This window comes from Mauremys reevesii, linkage group 7, assembly GCF_016161935.1.
Source record: "Mauremys reevesii isolate NIE-2019 linkage group 7, ASM1616193v1, whole genome shotgun sequence".
NCBI lineage: Eukaryota > Metazoa > Chordata > Testudines > Geoemydidae > Mauremys > Mauremys reevesii.
The window spans coordinates 96,501-119,507 of NC_052629.1; the positions used below are offsets into that span (position 1 = coordinate 96,501).

At 45.4% G+C, this 23,007-nt stretch overlaps 1 protein-coding gene across 10 annotated transcripts in view; it reads right to left on the minus strand.

Moving 5' to 3' along the window:
• Positions 1-10,983: 10,983 nt before the first annotated feature.
• ALDH18A1 (aldehyde dehydrogenase 18 family member A1) overlaps positions 10,984-23,007 on the minus strand; it is a 118,505-nt gene continuing 106,481 nt past the window's right edge. For all 10 annotated transcript variants that reach the window (XM_039480992.1, XM_039480995.1, XM_039480986.1 and 7 more), the window contains 3 exons: positions 21,556-21,742; positions 21,116-21,211; positions 10,984-11,919 (listed from right to left, as the gene is read on the minus strand). In XM_039480992.1, the coding sequence (XP_039336926.1) occupies positions 11,738-11,919; positions 21,116-21,211; positions 21,556-21,742 (465 nt within the window). In that variant the 3' untranslated portion in view covers positions 10,984-11,737. The remainder of the gene's footprint in view (positions 11,920-21,115; positions 21,212-21,555; positions 21,743-23,007) is intronic.

Genomic DNA, 23,007 nt, shown 5'->3' on the forward strand with positions numbered 1-23,007 from the left:
CAGAGAGGCCTGGGGCGTCCCCCCCCAAACCTTTAAGACCCATGGGACCCCTACAGACTGCTGAGACGCCTGGGGGGTCTCCCCGAACCCTCTAAGCCCCACTGGGAACCCTACACCTTGGAGAGAGTGCTGGGGAGCCTCCCGGAATACCTCAAGCCCCCCCGGGACCCCTACAGCCTGCAGAGGGGCCTGGGGGGGTCCCCCTGAACCCCCTAAGACCCCCTGGGACCCCTACAGCCTGAAGAGACGCCTGGGGGGTCCCCCCGAACACCCTAAGCCCCCCATGGAACCCTACAGCTTGGAGAGAGTGCTAACCCTAACCCTAAACCCTGACCCCTAACCCCTGACCCTGACCCTAACCCTAACCCTAACCCTAAGCCCTAACCCTAACCCTAACCCTAACCCTAACCCCTGACCCCTGACCCCTGACCCTGACCCTAACCCTAACCCTAAACCCTACCCCTACCCCTACCCCTACCCCTACCCCGACCCCTGACCCTGACCCTGACCCTGACCCTGACCCTAACCCTAACCCTAACCCCTCTTCCATTTTTTAGTCCCAACGCGCCAAAAAAAACTCTAACCCTAACCCTCACCCTCACCCTCACCCTACCCCTACCCCTACCCCTACCCCTAACCCTCACCCTCACCCTCACCCTCACCGTACCCCTAACCCTAACCCTAAACCCTAAACCCTAACCCTAACCCTAATCCCAACCCCAACCCCAAACCCCAAACCCAAACCCAACCCCTACCCCTACCCCTACCCCTCACCCTCACCCTCACCCTCACCCTAAACCTAACCCTAACCCTAACCCTAACCCTACCCCTACCCCTACCCCTCACCCTCACCCTCACCCTAACCCCTAACCCTAACCCCTAACTCTAACCTAACCCTACCCCTAACCCTCACCCTCACCCTCACCCTAACCCCTAACCCTAACCCCTAACTCTAACCCTAACCCTACCCCTAACCTACTACCCCTACCCTACCCTACCCCTACCTACCCCTACCCTAACCTAACCTACCTCAACCCTAACCATAACCCTAATCCGAACCCCTGACCCTGACCCTGACCTAACCTAACCTAACCCTAACCTACTAACCCTGACCTGACCCCACCTAACCTAACCTAACCCTAACCTCACTAACCTAAACCTAAACCTAAACCTAACCTAAACCCTTAACCTAACCTAAGCCTAACCTAACCTAACCTAACCCTAACCTAACCCTAACCTAACCTAACCTAACCTAACCTAACCTAACCCTACTACTACTACTACCCTAACCTAACCCTAACCCTAACCCTAACCCTAACCCTAACCCTACCCTCACCTCACCTCACCCTCACCTGACTGACCCCGACCCCAACCCCAACCCCAACCCTACCCCTACCCCTACCCCTACCCCTAACCATAACTCTAACCCTAAACCCTAACCCTAACCCTAATCCCTAACCCCTAACCCCTAACCCTAACCCTAACCCTCACCCTAACCCTAACCCTAACCCTACCCCTACCCCAAACCCTAAACCCTGACCCTGACCCTAACCCAACCCCAAACCCAACCCCTACCCCTAACCCTACCCCTAACCCTACCCCTACCCCTACCCCTACCCCTAACCCTAACCCTCACCCTCACCCTCACCCTAACCCTAACCCTAACCCTCTCCCTCCATGGTAATTACTGGAGAAATAATAAAGAATTTGATTTTGCTGCACCCAAACAAAAAGCGAGAACTGAGTTTTTCTTTGACATCAGTGATGTTGGGTTGGGTGGGGCGGGTACATATATAGTTTGCTGCCATGCCTGGCCACAAGGGGTCACTACCACAGGGGAGGGGGCTTACAAATATGGCAATGTAAAACAAAACACAAACAAAGCTTGTTTCTTTAAAGAAATTTGTTACGAACAGTAATTTCTCACCCTAGATATTGTTACAGGCAGATTGCAGAAAGTCTTGAAAGGCAGATGCATTGGTCTGCAGCTTGAGACCTCAGGTATTATTACTCACAACAAGCCCTTCCAGCTTGGGCTCAACCCTTCTCCCACCAGTTCAGTTCTTGCTTCCAGGTGCTTTTTAGTGTCTCTTTGGGTGGGCAGGCAGAGGAGAACCATGATTATGTCACTCCCCTGCCTTATATAGCTCTTGTGTAAGGTGGAAACCCTGTGTCTTCCAGTGGCAAAACACTGGCATTCCAAAAGGGCAGGAGGGGTATCCAGTACCAGGTGACTCATTGCTCATAAACTGTCTCCAGCATCCACAGGAAGACTAAGCTCTTTTACACTCCATTGTCTTTGCTAATGGGCTATTACCACTGTCTAGCTTTCTCGTTATACCTGAAGGGATAGTTGGGGGTGACATCCAAAGTAAAACATTTTAAATACAGGTACATAGGCAATATTCCTAACTTCAGATACAGAAATGATACAGGCATACAAACTGGATAATTACATTGAGTAAATCATAACCTTTCTAATGATATCTTACCTGAGCCATCTTGCATGAAGTACATCCCAGTTATGTCATATCCATATCATAAGCATATTTTCATAAAGAATGTGGACTGTCATCCTGGATGAGAGGATGCATGCAGTTAGCTAATTTCTGTGTTATGTGAAGTACTTCTCTATGTTTCTTTTAAACCACGGGTCTATTAATTCCATTGGAAGTTATGTGAGGGGGTAAAGAGCATTTACTGAGTATATCTCCACCCATGGCTGATGTTATAGACCTCTATCCTATGCCCCCCCTTAGTCTCTTTTCTAAGCTGAAGAGTCCCAGTTTCTTTAATATCGTGCATGGAAGTTGTTCCATATCCCTAAGCATTGCTGTTGCATAGCAGACTATTGTCCGACCTTCCCCTTGCCTTTATCCTAACCAAAATGCTCACATCCTCCAAAGGAAGATAGAGTCACTATAAACAATGAACACAGCCCACTGACCAATTACTCACATCCAGTAATGTGGAAGGAAGAGCATTGAGGGCCGAGAATCTCTGGTTACAGGCAATTCACCGTCCTGGATGTTAATCGTAGTTCAGGAAAATTATTACTTTCCTTTCCCTGGGCCCTGACAACTTGCTGAGAAGGATGCAAGTGTAAGCAAAGTCATAATGAGCACTACCTTGACATCTGGTAGTGAGCTGTGGAAAAGGATTTCAGCGGCTGATCTCATTTGCCTGGGCACACCCACCCTGCTTAATGTGATTGACTGCCTGCACAAATGGTCACTTTAGCTGCTGTGGGATCCCCAGTCTCTTTGTTTTGGGGGCAGGAGTAATAAAGGGTGGTTATGTGAATCAAAGACAGTAGAACCACCAGCCACCTCAATCCTTCCTGCATCTGCGCAAGGATCTGAACCACAGGTAGAGAAAATGGCTCCACATTTGGAACCTTAACCCAGGTTACACAGCCCTTCAGCATTCAATGGGGTTTTACCACACAGAATTTGATAAGAGCTCTGTCCCTGGAATGTCTTCCCATTAGAATCATAAAATCATAGAATATCAGGGCTGGAAGGGACCTCAGGAGGTATCTAGTCCAACCTCCTACTCAAAGCAGGACCAACCCCAACTAAATCATCCAAGCCAGGGCTTTGTCAAGCCTGACCTTAAAAACCTCTAAGGAAGGAGATTCCACCACCTCACTAGGTAACCCATTCCAGTGCTTCACCACCCTTCTAGTGAAAAAGTTTTTCCTAATATCCTACCTAAACTTCCCCCACTGCAACTTGAGACCATTACTGCTTGTTCTGTCATCTGGTAGCACTGAGAACAGTCTAGCTCCATCTTCTTTGGAACCCCCCTTTCAGGTAGTTGAAAGCAGCTATCAAATCCTCGTTCATTCTTCTCTTCTGCAGACTAAATCCCAGTTCCCTCTGCCTCTCCTCCTAAGTCATGTGCCCCAGCCCCCTAATCATTTTTGTTGCCCTCTGCTGGATTCCAATTTGTCCACAGCGTTTCTGCAGTGGGGATCCCAGAACTGCACGCAATACTCCAGATGTGATCTTGCCAGTGCTGAATAGAGGTGACTAATCACTTCCCTCGATCTGCTGGCAATGCTCCCACTAATGCAGCCCAGTATGCCATTAGCCTTCTTTACAACAAGGGCACACTGTTGACTCATATCCAGCTTCTTGTCCACTGTAATCCCCAGGTCCTTTTTAACCACCACCTTTTGCTCCAACTGGGGATCAGATGAATCTGAGCCCCGGAGAGTACAGCAGAACATGGGTGGCATGTGAGTCCTGCATTTGGGGAGGCTTGGGATGACCACCAGACGCTCCCTAGGGGTGGGGGAGTCCTGTCCCTCTGCTCTGCCCTCGCTTGGCCTCCTTCCCCCCTCCGCAGGTCCAGCTCCCTATTGGCCCACTCTGCACAATGCTTGTGCTTCTCTCTCCCTTCCCAAGGCCCCACCGCCTGCTGCTGACACCTCTCTGTCCCCTCCCGCGATGCCCCCCCCCGCCTGCCACTCATGCCACTTTCGCCCCCTTCTCCTGAGGCCCTGCTGCCTGTACCGCTCTGCCCCCTGCCCAGAGGACCCCCGCCTGCAGCTCGCACCTCTTCGCCCTGCTAGGGTTGCCAACTTTCTAATTGCACAAAACTGAACACCCTAGCCCTTTCCCTTCCCTGTGGACCTGCTCCTCCACTCACTACATTTCCTCTCCCTCAGTGGCTCGCTCTCCCCCATCCTCACTTATTTTCACTGGGTTGGGGTAGGGGGGTTGGGGTGTGGGAGGGGATGAGGGCTCTAACTGGGGGTGCGGGGCCAGAAAAGAGGGGCTCAGGGTATGGGATGGGGCTTCCAGCTCAGGGAGGGAGTTGGGGTGTGAGCTCTAGGGATGAGGGGTTTGGGGTACAGGAGGGGGCTCCATGCTGGGGGGTGGGGAGGGCGAGGGATTTCACCTGTGGGAGGGGGCTGTGGGTTGAGGCCGGGGGGTGGGGTGAAGGAGCGGGTATGGGCTCTGGGCTGGAGGGGGCAGGCTCTAGGGTGGGGCCAGGGATGAGCAGTTTGGGGTTTAGGAGGGGGCTCAGGGCTGGGGCAGGGGTTTGGGGCTCAGGCTTACCGCGAGCAACTGCCAGTCAGCAGCACAGCCGGGCTAAGGCAGGCTGCGTGCCTGCCTTGGCACCGCACTGTGTGCCGGAAGCAGCCAGCAGGTCCGATTCCTAGGCGGGGTGGCAGGGGTGGGCATGAGGCTTTTGCCCACAGGCACCACTCCCACACACCAGGAACCAGCCAATAGGGTTGTGGAGCCAGTGCTCAGGGAGGGGGTAGCCACCCCCACCTAGGAGCTGGACCTGCTGTGACGCATGCAGCAGGACATGGGCACCTCCCACTCCAGGCAGCAGTACACATCTGCCACCAACTCCTGTATACCCTCCACCTCCTGAGGGGCTGGTTGTGTGACTGCTTCACTCCAAAAGTTCAGTCACACAGTTCCCTCTCTAGGCCTGAACTACAGGCTGCCTTGCTTGGGCAGAATATGATATAACCTCTTTGTCCTGGGCAAAACTTATGTCAACAAGCCTTGGGCATTTTGCCCACTTATGCCCTGCCCACCTACAGATGTTACATCTCAGGGCTCTCAGATCCCTTGGATAAGGTCTCCCCACCCACTGGCCGCAACCACGCTTTGGGTTTACCCAAATCCCCCTTCTGGGATGGCTCCATTTGTTCCCTTTCCCAGGACCCATGCTTATGCAATTCCCCTTTGGTTTTCTCGCTTCATATCCCGACGTACTTGCCACAACACATCTGCCAACTGACCTACACTATGCAAAGCCTTAAGCTTCCTGTCCACTAATCACATGTTAAGCTTGTGGGGGACAGATCTCCTTGGGTTGGAACTCTACCAGGTCATAGAAATCCTGCAGTGTAGTGACACCTACACCCTTATCTCATTTGTGGAGATAGTCTCCTATCAGCGTGGTACCTTCAATGTAGGCCACACCTGGGGGTCTTTTGCACACCCCCAAAACCGCTTCCTATAAGCCCCAGGTGTCAATTCTAACTTAAGCAGCAAAGCCTTTTTGACTTGTTCATAGTCCCTAGCATCAACTCCATCCAGCTGACTGTGCACCTCTATGGCATCTGGACCAAGTAAGGGGATGAGGCAGCACACTTCCATAAGCATCTGCAGGCACACTCAGCCAGTGCTGTCAACCAGCACGGGTCTATCAGTCAACTGAAACACAGCATAGGACGAACTTAGCATAGAGGAATGAAGGTTAAAGCACAGTCCTTTCTGGGCAACCAGAGTCCAGCCAACATGTAGTGAACACTAGTTTTCAAGCTTTGGCTGTCCCTCTGACATTATCTGATTAAAATATGACCATGCAGATCATTGTTGCTAACACTGTGATATAATTGTAACAAATCTTGCACACAGTATGTCAGATAAGGTGTCTATGGAAAGGTTATAATTTGCTGAATATGATTATGCTATTTGTATGCATGTATCATTTCTGTATCTGAAGCAGAGCCGGCTACAGGCAGCAGCCGAGCAAGCTCGTGCGGGGGAGTGGGGGAGGGCAGAGTCTAAGGGGTAGCATTCCATCCAATCTTAGGGTGGCACGGCTGCCTTTTATTTTTTATTTTTTTGGTTCGCTGCTCCGGCTGCCCTGCGCCCTGGTGGTTTTTTTATTTTTGTTTGTTTTTCTTTTGTTTCGCTGACTTTCAGTGCACCGCTGTAGGCGGTGGCGGCGGCGTGGAGCACCGTGCTGGGAGTTGGCTGTGCGCTCCATCTGCCCCAGCCGGTGCCAGATCTGCAGCAAGCCCGGCAGCCCGTGTCCTTCCCTCCCCGCCAACTGACTTTCAATTCACCTGCGGGCAGGAATGGCACGGAGCCCTCCTGGCAGATGGCGTGGCGGGAGGGGTGGAGTGGTGAGTGCCCTGGCTGAAGGAAGCCTTGGCCACCCCCACCTTCTCTTTCTCCTCCCCACTCCCTCCCCACCCCTGGCTAGCTGGGGTACGCAGTCCACTGCCCGGGGCATGTCTGCAGCGCAGGGAGTCCCACTAGCCTAAGTGCAGCAAAAAAGTGGAACTGAAAGTTTGCATCTTTTTTTTTTGGTTCGCTGCTCTGGCCTCCCTGCACCCTGTTTTTTTTTTTTTTTTTTGTTGTTGCTTGGGATGGCAAAAAAGCCAGCCGGCCCTGATCTGAGTTATGATTATTAACTCTGTACCTGTATTTCAAATGTTTGCACCTGTGGAAAGACCAACAAGGTGTTTAGCCAATACATCTTGAAGGGCCTATTCAAGTTAAATGGCTCATCAAGCAACACTTAACTCACAATGGACCATGGGCGATGCCTATCTACACTTAATGGCCTTTCCTGTGATGGCCTATACTATGACTAAGCAAAAGCATGCATGGACATGACTTGCCCATGTGACTCCAAACACCATCTTGTTCCCTGTAGTTTTCCACACGAACAATGGGTTTCTCTTCACTTGGCAGAAGCTATAAAAGGCCGTGGAAACACCTCCATTTTTGCCTCTTTCCTGCTCAAATCTCTGAACTATGATGACCTTGTACTAACAGGTGCATTCTAACCAAGGGACTGAGGACCTTCCAATGATTTCAAATCCTAGCAGATTAGGGTTGGAAAAGACCAGTCCAACCCTCTGCTCAAAGCAGGACCAATACCAACGAAATCATCCCAGCCGGGGCTTTGTCAAGCTGGCCCTTAAAAATCTCTAAAGATGGAGATTCCACCACCTCCCTAGGTAACCTAGTCTAGTGCTTCACCACCTTCCTAGTGAAATAGTGTTTCCTAATATCCAACCTAAACCTCCCCCACTGCAACTTGAGACCATTGCTCCTTGTTTTGTCATCTGCTACCACTGAGAACAGTCTAGATCCATCCTCTTTGGAACCTCCTTTCAGGTAGTTGAAGGCTGCTATCAACTCCCCCCTCACTTTTCTCTTCTGCAGACTAAATAAGTCCAGTTCCCTCAGCCTCTCCTTGTAAGTCATATGCCCCAGGCCCCTTTTCAGTTTCATTGGACTCTCTCCAATTTGTCCACATCCTTTCTGTAGTGGGAGTGGGGGACAAAACTGGATGCAATACTCCAGATGTGGCTTCACCAGTGCCAAATAGAGGGGAATAATTCCTTCCCTCGATCTGCTGGCAATGCTCCTACTAATGCAGCCCAATATGCAGTTAGCCTTTTTGACAGCAAGGGCATAGTGCTGACTCATATCCAGCTTCTCATCCACTGTAATCCCCAGGTCCTTTTCTGCAGAACTGCTGCTTAGCCAGTCGGTCCCCAGCCTGTAGCAGTGCATGGGATTCTTTCTAAGTGCAGGACTCTGCACTTGTCCTTGTTGAACCTCATCAGATTTCATTTGGCCCTATCCTCCAATTTGTCTAGGTCACTCTGGACCTGTCATAAACATACAGTTAAGGGTAGCATAAAAATCCCTCCTTTACCTGTAAAGGGTTAAGAAACTCAAATAACCTGGTTGGCACCTGACCAAAAGGACCAATAAGGGGAGAAGATACCTTCAAATCTTTGGGGGAAGGTTTTTGTTTTGTGATCAGTACTTGGTCCTGCTAGTGAAGGCAGGGGGCTGGACTTGATGACCTTTCAAGGTCCCTTCCAGTTCTAGGAGATTGGTATATCTCCAATTATTAAATTAAATTAAATCTCTTGATGTATTCTCTCTGGGACAGCAAGGAACCAGGGCAGGGAAACTACATCTAAAGCAATACCTGAACTAAGCATCTATTACAAATTGTAAGTAATAGGAAGGAAATGTGTTGTATTATCTTTTGTTTTAGCTTGTGAATTTTCCCTAGACTAAGAGGAAGGTTTATTCCTGTTTGTTTTTTTTTTTTTTTTGTAATTGATCAGCAATGTAACAACATTAACTGAGATGACTTTAAGTGAGGAGTTACTGTATTTTATTGTGATAGACCCAGGCCAGTTTGGAACAGCAAAGTAGTAGAAGGCCGATATACTGGCCACTGGATAAGCAGTTTTCTGTTCCCTGACTGACCAGAACAGGGGCTGCTCCAGGCTAATGAGAACACCTGACTCCAATTAACCTGCTAAGAGTCAGGTGAGGCTGTTAAGCACCTGACTCTAATTAAGGCCCCTCTGATGCTATAAAAGGGCTCACTCCAGTCAGGACAAAAAGAGCCAGGGAGCCAAAGGAGAGGAAGCGTGACTGAAGGGCTGAGTAATGCAGACACCCTGAAACCACTGGAAAGGGAGCCCTAAGATAAGGGTGAAGAAGGCACTGAGACAGAGAGAGAGAGAGAAGTGGGGGAGCTGTGGGGAAGTGGCCCAGGGAAATGTAGCAACTCTGGCAGTGAAAGGTCAGCTGCCAACAGCTGCTGCCATTAGGCTCCCTGGGCCGTAGGGTGACCAGACACCAAGTGTGAAAAATCAGGACAGGGCGTGGGGGGTAATAGGAGCCTATAGAAGAAAAAGACCCAAAAATTGGGAACGTCCCTATAAAATTGGGACATCTGGTCACCCTACTGGGCCGGAACTCAGAGTAGAGGGTGGGCCTGGGTTCCCCCCAACCTGCCACTAAAGAAACACCTCCTGGGAAGGGAAGATGGGTCCCTGTCAGGACAGGAGATTCAACTGTTCTTGAATAAGTCAGTAGGGACAACAGAGACTGTGGGAATTCTCACCAACCTCCTTGCTGGTTTATGATGAAAAGGGCTCAGTAGACTGTACCCTGTCCCTACAGAGAGGACTACGTGGAGGGTCACAGTGAGCCTCTGAGGCTAGCATAAACTGCCTGGAAGTGTAGGACCCACGGGGACAAGGTCGGAGCTCTGCTACAGTATGTATTTGATTCCTTTAGCCAATTTCAAGTCTCGCCTTTCTTTCTTTTTTATAAATAAATCTTTAGATTCTAGATACTAAAGGATTGGCAACAGCATGATTATTGGGTAAGATCTGAGTTAATATATTGACCTAGGTGCATGGCTGGTCCTTTGGGATCAGAAGAACCCTTTTGTTCGATGAAATTGGTTTTAAGTAACCACTCTTCATTAAGCCTAGTGTTTTTGGTGGTGATACAAGAACTGGAATGCCTAAGGAGACTGCTTTTCTGACCTCTTGTTAGCCAGTGTGGTGAAATAAGTTTACTTTTGTTGCTGGTTTGGAATATCTTATGGGAGAATAACCATGTTTTGGAGTGTGTCTGCCTTATTTCTCAGCAGTTTGTCCTGAATTTGGTATTCTGACTTGTGACCCACAGAGGCACGGTGACACCCTCCATCTGATCTCCTTTGTCAGACTCCCAGGTGTGCCCCAGCTGCCTCTAGCAGCCAACACTTAATTTCCCCCCTCTCCCCAATCCTTTGCTTCTAAGCTGGGGAGATGCGGCTCTATCTCCCTATTGAGCGGTGGGGAAGTTCATATTTTTCTGGATCACTGGTTGCTAGTTGTCCACGTGTGGTCACTGGATTTGCCATTGTCTTCTCAAGTGCTCCACTGAGATGGGACCTAAGGCCCCAGATGTCTAGGCACCATTCACACCTGTGTCTTAGCCTGCCCCAAGAGCAAACAGTTCCTTTTTTACCCACTAGGTAACAATGCAGCATATAGGGGAAACCGAGACACACATAGGCATCATAAAAATATTACAAAAAATTCCCACTTTGTCACAGATGAGAACAGATGAGGTTCCTAAAATGAAGTCTAAATTTAAAAAACCCAGATGCATCTGCAGTTTGGAATTGAAGTACACAAGCCCTTAACCCTTCTTAGCAGAATTACACTGTATTAAATATACTGGGTTTTTTTGTTTTTTTGTGAAAAGTTAAAATAGTAACAAAATGCATGGGTGAAAAGTTTAATCATGGGACCAACAGCCTCCGTATATTTGGCATCCTTAATTAGGGAACTCACCCAAGAGAATTACAATTTTATATCAAGCAATCCACACATTAAGATCCAAAACCATTTTGCATTAACTTTATTTTGAAAAACAAGGAAATTAAAATATTGTTTCCATTCTCTTTTGGAGGTGATTATGTTTCATATAAAATCCAAGAGCAAAAATATTTGTTACAAATATTCATAAAAGGATAATGAAATCGACATAATATACAACTATGAAATCTATCTATATTAGTCAGCAATTAAAAGAAATCAGATTAAAAAGGATCTCTTGGTCAAAACATTGTTATACATTTGGAATATTCGTTCAGTTGTGTTATTTAACATTTAAATACAGACAAAATATTTGTTACAGCACTTCTGAATTTTCAAAAGCTGCCAAGATCCTAAGGCTTAAAGACAAGTTCAGAAATGCCATATCTTCTCTCTGAATTGAAGAGTTACAGAAAAGCAAAAGTGATGTTTTAAACCAACAGGCAGGCATTAAGAAGAACAAATGGCTCCACCCCTAAAACCAAGCACACACATACTGTACCACAGAGAGCAAAGAAAGGAATGAAGGCAGAGGAGAGGCTTTGAGTCCTTTCTATGGTTTGAGAGAGCAGGGCTGTAGTATCAGGGTACCCTGTCTGCAACAGCTGCATTTGTTGCTACACAAGAAAACAGTGAGCAGGAGCAAGAACTCTCAGGCACAGATAAAATCAGTTTGTCTTAATTTTACTTCAGTGATCAAGAAAAACCTGGAGGAGCCAAAGTGTAGAGACAATGTGTCCAAAGGTGAAGTACAATCTCTCTCCCCAGAGAGAGCTCTGAAGCCTGAACATCCTCAGTAAACATTTCACACTCATGTGCTCTCCTCAGATGCTCCTAGATGGTGTTTCTCTGAGGGAGAGGAAGGGTCTCATGAAGAAACTTCATACTCCCATGCTCAGAGAAGTCAGAAACAACATGATTCTCCCCTTTCAGCAACCACTTTGTAGTTAATAGCCCCTCAATTCCCACTGGCCCACGGGCATGGATACGAGAAGTACTGATTCCAACCTCTGCACCTGCAACCAAGAGGGAGGTTTAGATACAAAATGATAAAAGGGAGTTTTGTGCAGTTAGCTCTTCGGTGGGAGCATTTTCTGCCTTCAGTTCTATAATTTACTTTCTTCTAAGAGGGAAAGAGAAAAGCCATTAGCTTGTCTTTCCCATTCCATTTTTGCAGGGTCCAGAGCAGTATTGTTCAATTTATATTTTAGAAATTAAAGTAGTATTAAACTGCAGACGTGTATTTTTATTCTTCTTCCTGCCATCACCATCACAAAAGTATCTTTTCTTTAACATTGTTCCTATGGCTCATCACATTTCATTTTTCAAAAAATGTTGAGTCCATAAACAGATCCCAATCTGGCATCTTAATTAAGAAAAAAAAAACCCTAACTTCCTAAAACTGAGACTGAGTTTGTGTTTGAGTGTCTCGTCCCTTCACGCTCTAGGGCAGGATCTGCCAGGACATGAAGTCATTATATTTATACCATGAAGCAGCAGCTGCGGCCAGGCAGTGTTCCAGTTGTCAGAGTCGGAGCAGCTACAGAGACAATCTCCTGTAGTTGTGCTCCAAACAAGGGTGCTTCCTTCACTCTCTCTCTGAAAGTCCCAGAAGCCTGGTGAGAGGAGGCTGGTGCTGCTGCTTCTTTAAGCACAAGAGCAGTCATGCAGTTCCTCTACAGCACTGCCTTCTCTCTCTCCCTCACTTCAGTTCTGACATTTTAGTAGCCAGTAGCACTGCCTGCTGAAGTATGCGTGAGTTGGGATGGTAAGACATTTATTCATTTCTAGTTCTACCAACAGGATGGATAAAAACTGTTTTAAAAAATAAGAATTTGATTTAAATAGGTTTATTTTTTAAAGTATTTAAAATTAAATGTATGACCTGTGGTAAGCAAAAATGTACTATAATCTAGTAAAATAATTTAAGTTAAATGAAGATAATATTCAAGCAGTACATGCTTGCTGCAGAAGTTTTAAAGAAAGTCAAACCACTGAACTAGTGGAAGTCATTGGCTAAGTACCTGGTGCCAGAGTTTGTTGCAGCGCTAAACCAGCTTTTGACAGCAGCAGCCTCTTCTGCAGATGCAGAAAGAATATTTTCTATATTTCAGTTATTTTACTGTGTCATGGCTACTTCTTTCAAAGTTGAAAGACTAACTGGGAATTGAAAAAGCAGGAAACCTTATTTCATTCTTCCAATCTATGAATAAAGAATGAGTTCTGAGAAGATGGGCTATCCAGTTTATTGCACTGAGTGTTGCATGTATGATTACCTGCCCTGTGGGCGGGTGGCGTATGTGTGCAGTCGGTGCAAGGAGCTCCTGGCCCTCAGAGACCATGTACGGACTTCGGAGGCCAGGGTGGCGGAACTGGAGGAGCTAAGAGAGGCAGAGAGGTATGTTGATGAGGCTTTCCGGGACACTGTAGAATTGTCCCACCTCCGCTCAGACAGCACCTGCGCTGTAGAGGAGGAAGAACGGCCCAGGGAAGCAGAGCAGTCAATGGGAGCAAAGGGAAACCTTCCCGTAGTTGGGACCCTCCTTCCAGATGGTGCTGGGGTTGCCTCTCGCACTGAGGTTGCCTCTCCGGGGGAGGGAACTCCAGTTTCTAGGAAAAGGCAGGTGTTAGTCATGGGAGATTCGATTATTAGAAACATAGATAGCTGGGTTTGTGATGACCAGGAGAACCGTATGGTGACTTGCCTGCCTGGTGTGAAGGTTGCGGATCTCTCGAGGCATCGAGACAGACTTATGTGTAGTGCTGGGGAGGAGCCAGTGGTCGTGGTACATGTAGGTACCAATGACATAGGGAAGGGTAGGAGAGATGTCCTGGAAGCCAAATTTAGGCTGCTAGGGAAGAGACTGAAATCCAGGACCTCTATGGTGGCATTCTCAGAAATGCTCCCAGTTCCACGCGCAGGGCCAGGTAAGCAGGCAGAGCTTCAGAGTCTCAACGCGTGGATGAGACGATGGTGTAGAGAGGAGGGGTTCACGTTCATTAGGAACTGGGGAAACTTCTGGGATGGGAGAAGCCTATACAGGAGAGATGGGCTCCACCTAAACCAAAGTGGAACCAGACTGCTGGCACTAAATATTAAAAAGGTTGTAGAGCAGTTTTTAAACTAGGAGATGGGGGAAAGCCAACTGCTGCAGAGGAGCATGTGGATCGGACACAGACTTCTCTTAGGGGAGAGTCTGATGATAGAGAATCTCCAGGTTATAGTCAGGAGCAGAGGACGGAAGAGGATAATGTAAGGGCCGGATCAGATGATAAACAGTCGCATAAAAAAAGAATCTGGCACATCAGAAAAAGGCAGACTAATAAACAGGGACAAGTTTTTAAAGTGCTTGTACACAAATGCTAGAAGTCTAAATAATAAGATGGGTGAACTAGAGTGCCTTGTGATAAAGGAGGATATTGATATAATAGGCATCACAGAAACCTGGTGGACTGAGAGCAATCAATGGGACACAATCATTCCGGGGTACAAAATATATCGGAAGGACAGAACAGGTCGTGCAGGGGGAGGAGTGGCACTATATGTGAAAGAAAGTGTAAATTCAAATGAAGTAAAAATCTTAAGCGAATCCACATGTTCCATAGAATCTCTATGGATAGAAATTTCATGCTCTAGTAAAAATATAACATTAGGGATCTATTATCGATCACCTGACCAGGACAGCAATAGTGATGATGAAATGCTAAGGGAAATTAGAGAGGCTATCAAAATTAAGAACCCAATAATAGTGGGGGATTTCAATTATCCCCATATTGACTGGGAACATTTCACTTCAGGACGAAATGCAGAGATAAAATTTCTCGATACTTTAAATGACTGCTTCATGGAGCAGCTGGTACGGGAACCCACAAGGGGAGAGGCAACTCTAGATTTAATCCTGAGTGGAGCGCAGGAGCTGGTCCAAGAGGTAACTATAGCAGGACCGCTTGGAAATAGTGACCATAATACAATAGCATTCAACATCCCTGTGGTGGGAAGAACACCTCAACAGCCCAACACTGTGGCATTTAATTTCAAAAGGGGGAACTAAACAAAAATGAGGGGGATAGTTAAACAAAAGTTAAAAGGTACAGGGACTAAAGTGAAATCCCTGCAAGTTGCACGGGCCCTTTTTAAAGACACCATAATAGAGGCCCAACTTCAATGTATACCCCAAATTAAGAAAAACAGTAAAAAGTAAAAAAGAGCCACCGTGGCCTAACAACCATGTAAAAGAAGCAGTGAGAGATAAAAAGACTTCCTTTAAAAAGTGGAAGTCAAATCCTAGTGAGGCAAATAGAAAGGAGCACAAACACTGCCAACTTAAGTGCAAGAGTGTAATAAGAAAAGCCAAAGAGGAGTTTGAAGAACGGCTAGCCAAAAACTCCAAAGGTAATAACAATGTTTTTTAAGTACATCAGAAGCAGGAAGCCTGCTAAACAACCAGTGGGGCCCCTTGATGATCGAAATACAAAAGGAGCGCTTAAAGACGATATAGTCATTGCGGAGAAACTAAATGGATTCTTTGCTTCAGTCTTCACAGCTCAGGATGTTAGGGAGATTCCCAAACCTGAGCTGGCTTTTGTAGGTGACAAATCTGAGGAACTGTCACAGATTGAAGTGTCACTAGAGGAGGTTTTGGAATTAATTGATAAACTCAACATTAACAAGTCACCGGGACCAGATGGCATTCACCCAAGAGTTCTGAAAGAACTCAAATGTGAAGTTGCGAAACTATTAACTAAGGTTTGTAACCTGTCCTTTAAATCGGCTTCAGTACCCAATGACTGGAAGTTAGCTAATGTAACACCAATATTTAAAAAGGGCTCTAGGGGTGATCCCGGCAATTACAGACCGGTAAGTCTAACGTCAGTACCGGGCAAATTAGTCGAAACAATAGTTAAAAATAAAATTGTCAGACACATAGAAAAACATAAACTGTTGAGCAATAGTCAACATGGTTTCTGTAAAGGGAAATCGTGTCTTACTAATCTATTAGAGTTCTTTGAAGGGGTCAACAAACATGTGGACAAGGGGGATCCGGTGGACATAGTGTACTTAGATTTCCAGAAAGCTTTTGACAAGGTCCCTCACCAAAGGCTTTTACGTAAATTAAGCTGTCATGGGATAAAAGGGAAGGTCCTTTCATGGATTGAGAACTGGTTAAAGGACAGGGAACAAAGGGTAGGAATTAATGGTCAATTCTCAGAATGGAGAGGGGTAACTAGTGGTGTTCCCCAAGGGTCAGTCCTAGGACCAATCCTATTCAATTTATTCATAAATGATCTGGAGAAAGGGGTTAACAGTGAGGAGACAAAGTTTGCAGATGATACTAAACTACTCAAGATAGTTAAGACCAAAGCAGATTGTGAAGAACTTCAAAAAGATCTCACAAAACGAAGTGACTGGGCAACAAAATGGCAAATGAAATTTAATGTGGATAAATGTAAAGTAATGCACATTGGAAAAAATAACCCCAACTATACATACAATATGATGGGGGCTAATTTAGCTACAACGAATCAGGAAAAAGATCTTGGAGTCATCATGGATAGTTCTCTGAAGATGTCCACGCAGTGTGCAGAGGCGGTCAAAAAAGCAAACAGGATGGATGTTAGGAATCATTAAAAAGGGGATAGAGAATAAGACTGAGAATATATTATTGCCCTTATATAAATCCATGGTATGCCCACATCTCGAATACTGTGTACAGATGTGGTCTCCTCACCTCAAAAAAGATATTCTAGCACTAGAAAAGTTTCAGAAAAAGGCAACTAAAATGATTAGGGGTTTGGAGAGGGTCCCATACGAGGAAAGATTAAAGAGGCTAGGACTCTTCAGCTTGGAAAAGAGAAGACTAAGGGGGGATATGATAGAGGTCTATAAAATCATGAGTGATGTGGAGAAAGTGGATAAGGAAAAGTTATTTACTTATTCCCATAATACAAGAACTAGGGGTCACCAAATGAAATTAATAGGCAGCAGGTTTAAAACAAATAAAAGGAAGAAGTTCTTCATGCAGCTCACAGTCAACTTGTGGAACTCCTTACCTGAGGAGGTTGTGAAGGCTAGGACTATAACAATGTTTAAAAGGGAACTGGATAAATTCATGGTGGCTAAGTCCATAAATGGCTATTAGCCAGGATGGGTAAGAATGGTGTCCCTAGCCTCTGTTCGTCAGAGGATGGAGATGGATGGCAGGAGAGAGATCACTTGATCGTTGCCTGTTAGGTTCACTCCCTCTGGGGCACCTGGCATTGGCCACTGTTGGTAGACAGATACTGGGCTAGATGGACCTTTGGTCTGACCCGGTACGGCCGTTCTTATGAGATTTTTTCTAAAATTTTCAATGACTTGGTGACTAGAAACAATCAGTTCTAATCACTAACTACAGATAATACTTGCTTTAATAAATGAGTTAGTTTTAAATATGAAACATGTTTTGATAATTTTTTCATCTGATTCAGCAGATTTAAGGTTGCTTTATTAAATAAACCAATTTTAAAATGCTGTTTTTATGCATTTTAATTGATTCCAATTTCCATATAAATGGAGTTTGACAAATAATGAAAAATCACTCAGATTTTAAATCAACTGATCCTAGCAAATCCTTGAGCAAGTGGCCAGTGAAACCATTTTGGAACTGAAGCAAAGAAGAATGCAAAATGGAATAAAAAATTGTGATTTTTAGGACATGATCTCTCTTGACTCATAGAACTGGAAGGGACCTCAAGAGGTCATCTAGTCTAGTCCCCTGCACTTATGGCAGGACTAAGTATTATCTAAACCATTCCTGACAGGTGTTTGTCTAACCTGCTCTTAAAGGTCTCCAATGATGGTGTGACACACTATCTCGGGGGAACAGCCTGCACCCCTGTGTTCATCATTATATGATGGTGTGGTGTCTAATGTAAAGTTTGTCATGTCAGGTGTCTTCGGAAGGCTCATGATGCACTGAACATTGAAGTTCGAGGTTGTAATTTTATATATATAGTTATGAGGCTGAAAATGTATCCTCATGGCTTAAAACAAGCCCAGGCAAAACTCTCCAAGAACAAAGGGGCAGTTCACACCTCATCAGGGCATGTATGGGACAAAGCCAGCCCAGCCTCACAGGAACAAAGGACACTGGCCTAAGCAGCAACAAAGGATCCGTTGGACTCTTGAGTCACCCCCCTTCCTTTGGTCAGTTGGGGATACGATGAAGTAATGCTCACCTGACCCTGAAGGGGGTGGGAGCCAAGAGGGAAGAAAGGGAGAGACGTTTGCCATGCTCTTCCTCCTCCATCTATAGACATCACCACCAAAGTGACTGAAGCACTGATCAAAGGGAAGAGCCTGGCTGAAAGGCAACCATCCAGCCTGTTTGTGAGAATCATCTAAGTTTGTAAGGGCACTGAAAGTGTTAAGAGCAGCTTAGAATGTGTTTTGTTTTTATTTCATTTAACCAAATCCAGCTTGTTGTGCTTTGACTTATAATCACTAAATCTTTTGTAGTTAATAAATTTTGTTTATTCTACCTGAAGCAGTGCCTTTGGTTTGAAGCGTTTCAGAGACTCCCCTTGGGATAACAAGCCTGGTGCATATCAATTTCTTTGTTATATTGACAAACTCATAAGCTTGCAGTGTACAGCGGGCATAACTGGACACACTGCAAGACTGAGGTTCCTAGAGTTGTCTGGGACCGGAGATATTGGCTAGTGTCATTCGGTTGCACAATCCAAGCAGCTTACATGCCAGAGGCTGTGCGTGAACAGCCCAGGAGTGGGGGTTCTCACAGCAGAGCAGGGTAAGGCTGGCTCCCAGAGTCAAGGATTGGAGTGATCTAGCAGATCACTGGTCCAGATAAAACCAGGGGAACATCACCGATGGAGATTCCACAACCTCCCTAGGCAATTTATTCCAGTGCTTAACCACCCTGACAGGAAGTTTTTCCTAATATCCAACCTAAACCACCCTTGCTGAAATTTAAGCCAATTGCTTCTTGTCCTATCCTCAGAGGTGAAGGAAAATTTTTTCTTCCTCCTCCTTGTAACAACCTTTTATATACTTGAAAATGGTTATGTCCCTTCTGTCTTCTCTTTTCCAGACTAAACAAACTGAATTTTTTCAAACTTCCCTCATAGGTCATGTTTTCTTGACCTTTAATTATTTTTGTTGCTCTTCTCTGGACTCTCTCCAATTTGTCCACATCCTTCCTGAAATGTGGTGCCCAGCACTGGACACAATACTCCAGTTGAAGCCTAATCAGTGTGGAGTAGAGCAGAAGAATTCTCGTGTTTTGCTTACAACACTCCTGCTAATACAGCCCAGAAGTGTGGTTTGTTTTTTGCAACAGTGATACACTGACTCATATTTAGCTTGTGATTCACTATGACCCCCAGATCTCTTTCTGCAGTATTCCTTACTAGGCAGTCATTTCACATTTTGTATGTGTGCAACTGAATGTTCCTTCCTAAATTGAGCACTTTGCATTTGTCCTTATTGAATTTCATCCTATTTACTTCAGACCATTTCTCCAGTTTGTCAGAACATTTTGAATTTTAATCCTACCCTCTAAAGCACTTGCAACCCCTCCCAGCTTGGTATTGTCTGCAAACTTTGTAAGTGTATGCTGTATGCCATTATCTAAATCATTGATGAAGATATTGAACAGAACCGGACCCAGAACTGATCTCTGTGGGGACCCCCCCTTGTTACGCCCTTCCAGCATGACTGTGAACCAGTGATAACTACTCTCTGGGAACAGTTTTCCAACCGTTTTGCACCTACCTTATAGTCGCTCCATCTAGGTTGCATTTCCCTAGTTTGTTTATGAGACGGTCATGTGAGACAGTATCAAAAGCTTTACTAAAGTCAAGATATACCACATCTACTGCTTCCCCCCTATCCACAAGGCTTGTTACCCTGCCAAAGAAAGTTATCAAGTTGGTTTGACACGATTTGTTTTTGATAAATCCATGCTGTTACTTAGCATCTTGTCAAGTGTCAGAGGGGTAGCCGTGTTAGTTTGGATCTGTAAAAAGCGACAGAGTCCTAGGGCACGTTACAGACTAACAGAAGTGTTAGTCTATAAGGTGCCACAGGACTCTGTCACTTTTTACTTATCATCTTATTATCTTCTAGATGTTTGCAAATTGGTTGCTTAATTATTTGCTCCATTATCTTTCCGGATACAGAAGTTAAGCTGACTGGTTTAATTCCCTGGGTTGTCCTTATTACCCTTCTTACAGACTGACACTATATTTGCCTTTTACCAGTCTTCTCGAATCTCTCCCGTCTTCCATGACTTTTCAAAGATAAAATCGCTAATGCTTCAGATATCTCCTCAGTCAGCTCCTTGATTATTCTAGGATGCATTCCATCAGGCCCTGGTGAGTTGAAGACATCTAATTTGTCCAAGTAATTTTTAACTTGTTCTTTTCCCAACTTAGGCTCTTCAGATCCTACCTCATTTTCACTGGTATTCACTATGTTAGATGTCCAATCACCACCAACCTTCTTGGTGAAAACTGAAACAGTCATTAATCATCTCTGCCATTTCCACATTTTCTATTATTTCCCCCCCTCATTGAGTAACAGACCTATCCTGTCCTTGGTTTTCCTCTTGCTTCTAATGTATTTGTATAATGTTTTCTTATTACCCTTTATGTCTCTAGCTAGTTTGATTTTGTTTTGTGCCTTGGCCTTTATAATTTTGATCCTACATACTTGTGTTGTTTATAGTCATCCTTTGTAATTTGACCTAGTTTCCATTTTTTGTAGGACTCTTTTGATTTTTAGATTATTGAAGATCTTGGTTAAGCCAGGGGGTGTGTGCTATGTGTATGTCCTGTGCTCAGCGTCAATGGAGCATCAATTTTGTTTGGGGGATCTAAATGCTACTGTAATTTAGCAACATTCCATCTTTGTTCTTCAGTTAATCTGGATGGTGTAGTATATTTTTTGATCCTGCCCCAGTTAATTCCATCCACCATACAGACTGTCTCCTAGTCCTATTGGGTAAAAGGTCCAAGTTTCTACTTTTACTACAGTACCTTCTGTAAAACCCTTTTCATTGGCAGGCAGGCAGCACTGTGATCAGAGAAGGGGCAATCCCATCCTCCAGGATTCAGGCAGACATCCTCTATCATACTTAGGGAAAGAGTGAAAATCCCAAATTCAGAGCCCCAGCTGCAAACAGCACAAAATAATTCCACTCAATCCCTTACCAAGTCCAAACCGATATCCATCAGAGAATCGGGTGCTGGCGTTCCAGAACACACAGGCACTATCCACATGCTGGAGAAAGAACTCTGCTGTTTTCTCTGAGAGAAAGAGAAAAATCTGAACAGACACAGATGGAACAAGGCACTCATACCAAGTAATGGGGGCATTATGAAAACCTGAACAGATGTAATGCAATGTGAGACGCTGTTAACTGAGTAGCCATGACCAGAACAATGCTCACATGTCTCTCCACAGCACAGACATCAAACACAAAGATCTGCAAACAGGAGAATGAGGGACTAGGAGGAGGAGGAAATAAACTACAAAGTTCCCCACCCCTTGTAGGGAGAGCTACTATTGCACGACAGGTAAAAATGCATTTCACGCACCAGGTGTCTGAAAATTAGACTGAAGATTGAATAGAGCCATTCAGGTCACTAACCATTCTCTGTGATGATAACATCTGTGTGTGAACTTCCGTACTTGTGGATATGATCAATTGCCTCCTGGATACTGTCCACCACCTCAATGCAACACTCTAGATCCCCATATTCTGTGCGGAGAGATTTTACTTCTGAAGGGCTGAAAGTCAAATACGAGGCAAACTTGGGACCAGCATGAATCTTCACCTGCAAGAACAGAGGATCTGATAGTACTGATCTTTTTTTAAGTGTCTTCCAAGCAGAATGGCCACTTCTCAATCAGATTCTTACTAGAAGCAGTAAGCCAACTGCAGCATAAGTTCTTAGCTTATCTGGACTCCTGAATGGAGTTTTATGTCATTAGCTATAGGAGCAATTTCAGGGAACTTGATGGCCCAGGGAACTAGTAACAGGATATAGTCCGAGTCATGACGGATAGCCAACTGAACATCAGCTCTCAGTATGGTGCTGTAGTTAAAAAGGGCTAAAACAATCCTTTGATGTTAAATAGAGGAATATCAAACAGGAATAGGGAAGCAGCATTACATCTAATACAGCACTGGTGAAATCACTACTGGGGGTATTGTGCCCAATTCTGGTGTCCATATTTCAAAAAGGGACGTTGAAAAATTGGAAAATTCAGTGATGAGCTACAAAAATGACCCAAAGTCTAGAAAAAGGCACTGTACAACAAGAGACTCTGGGCACTCAACCTATTTAGTTTACCAAAATGAAGATTAAAAGGAGATTTCAATCAGGCCCGAATGTCTTTCTGGAATATATGCTTTAGTCCAGTGGTCCCCAACCTTTTTGTGGCCAGTAGCACATTCATGTTTTCAGAAGAGTGTGGCGGGCGCCAACAATTTTTCAAGGGTTATTTTGCATTTGTACATTAAATATGAAAATCATATTTAATATTACATAATTTATGAATCCATAAGATAAAAAAGGTAATTGTACACGTAAAAGGTATTAATTAAATTATTCGTCAATTACTGTTTCACCTTACCATGTGAATTTACTCTTTTTTATCTACCTGTAAGAAAAATTAAGGAGTTTTTACAAAATAAATATCAAACAGTTTTCATCTTAGTTCTCTGTCCCCAGCAGGCGTGAGGCCAGAGAGAAGCTGCAGCCCCGCGCCTGCCGGGGTCAGAGAGCACCGGCGCCTGTAGCCCCGGAGTTCTCTGTCCCCGGCAGGCATGGGTCGGGGCTTCTCTCCCCTGCTGAGCGCTTGGCGGGTGCACATAAATGCCCCGGCAGGCGCCATGGCGCCCACGGGCACCGTGTTGGGGACCACTGCTTTAGTCAAACATAAGTTACTGGGTTCAACACAGGAATAAGTGAATAATGTTCTCTAGCCTATGTCATAAAGGAGGTCAGACTAGATGATCTAATAGTCCCTTCTCTCTTAAGATCTATTCTTTTAAGCACAGTTTCTAACTATCTACATAGAAAAAAGATATCGGACT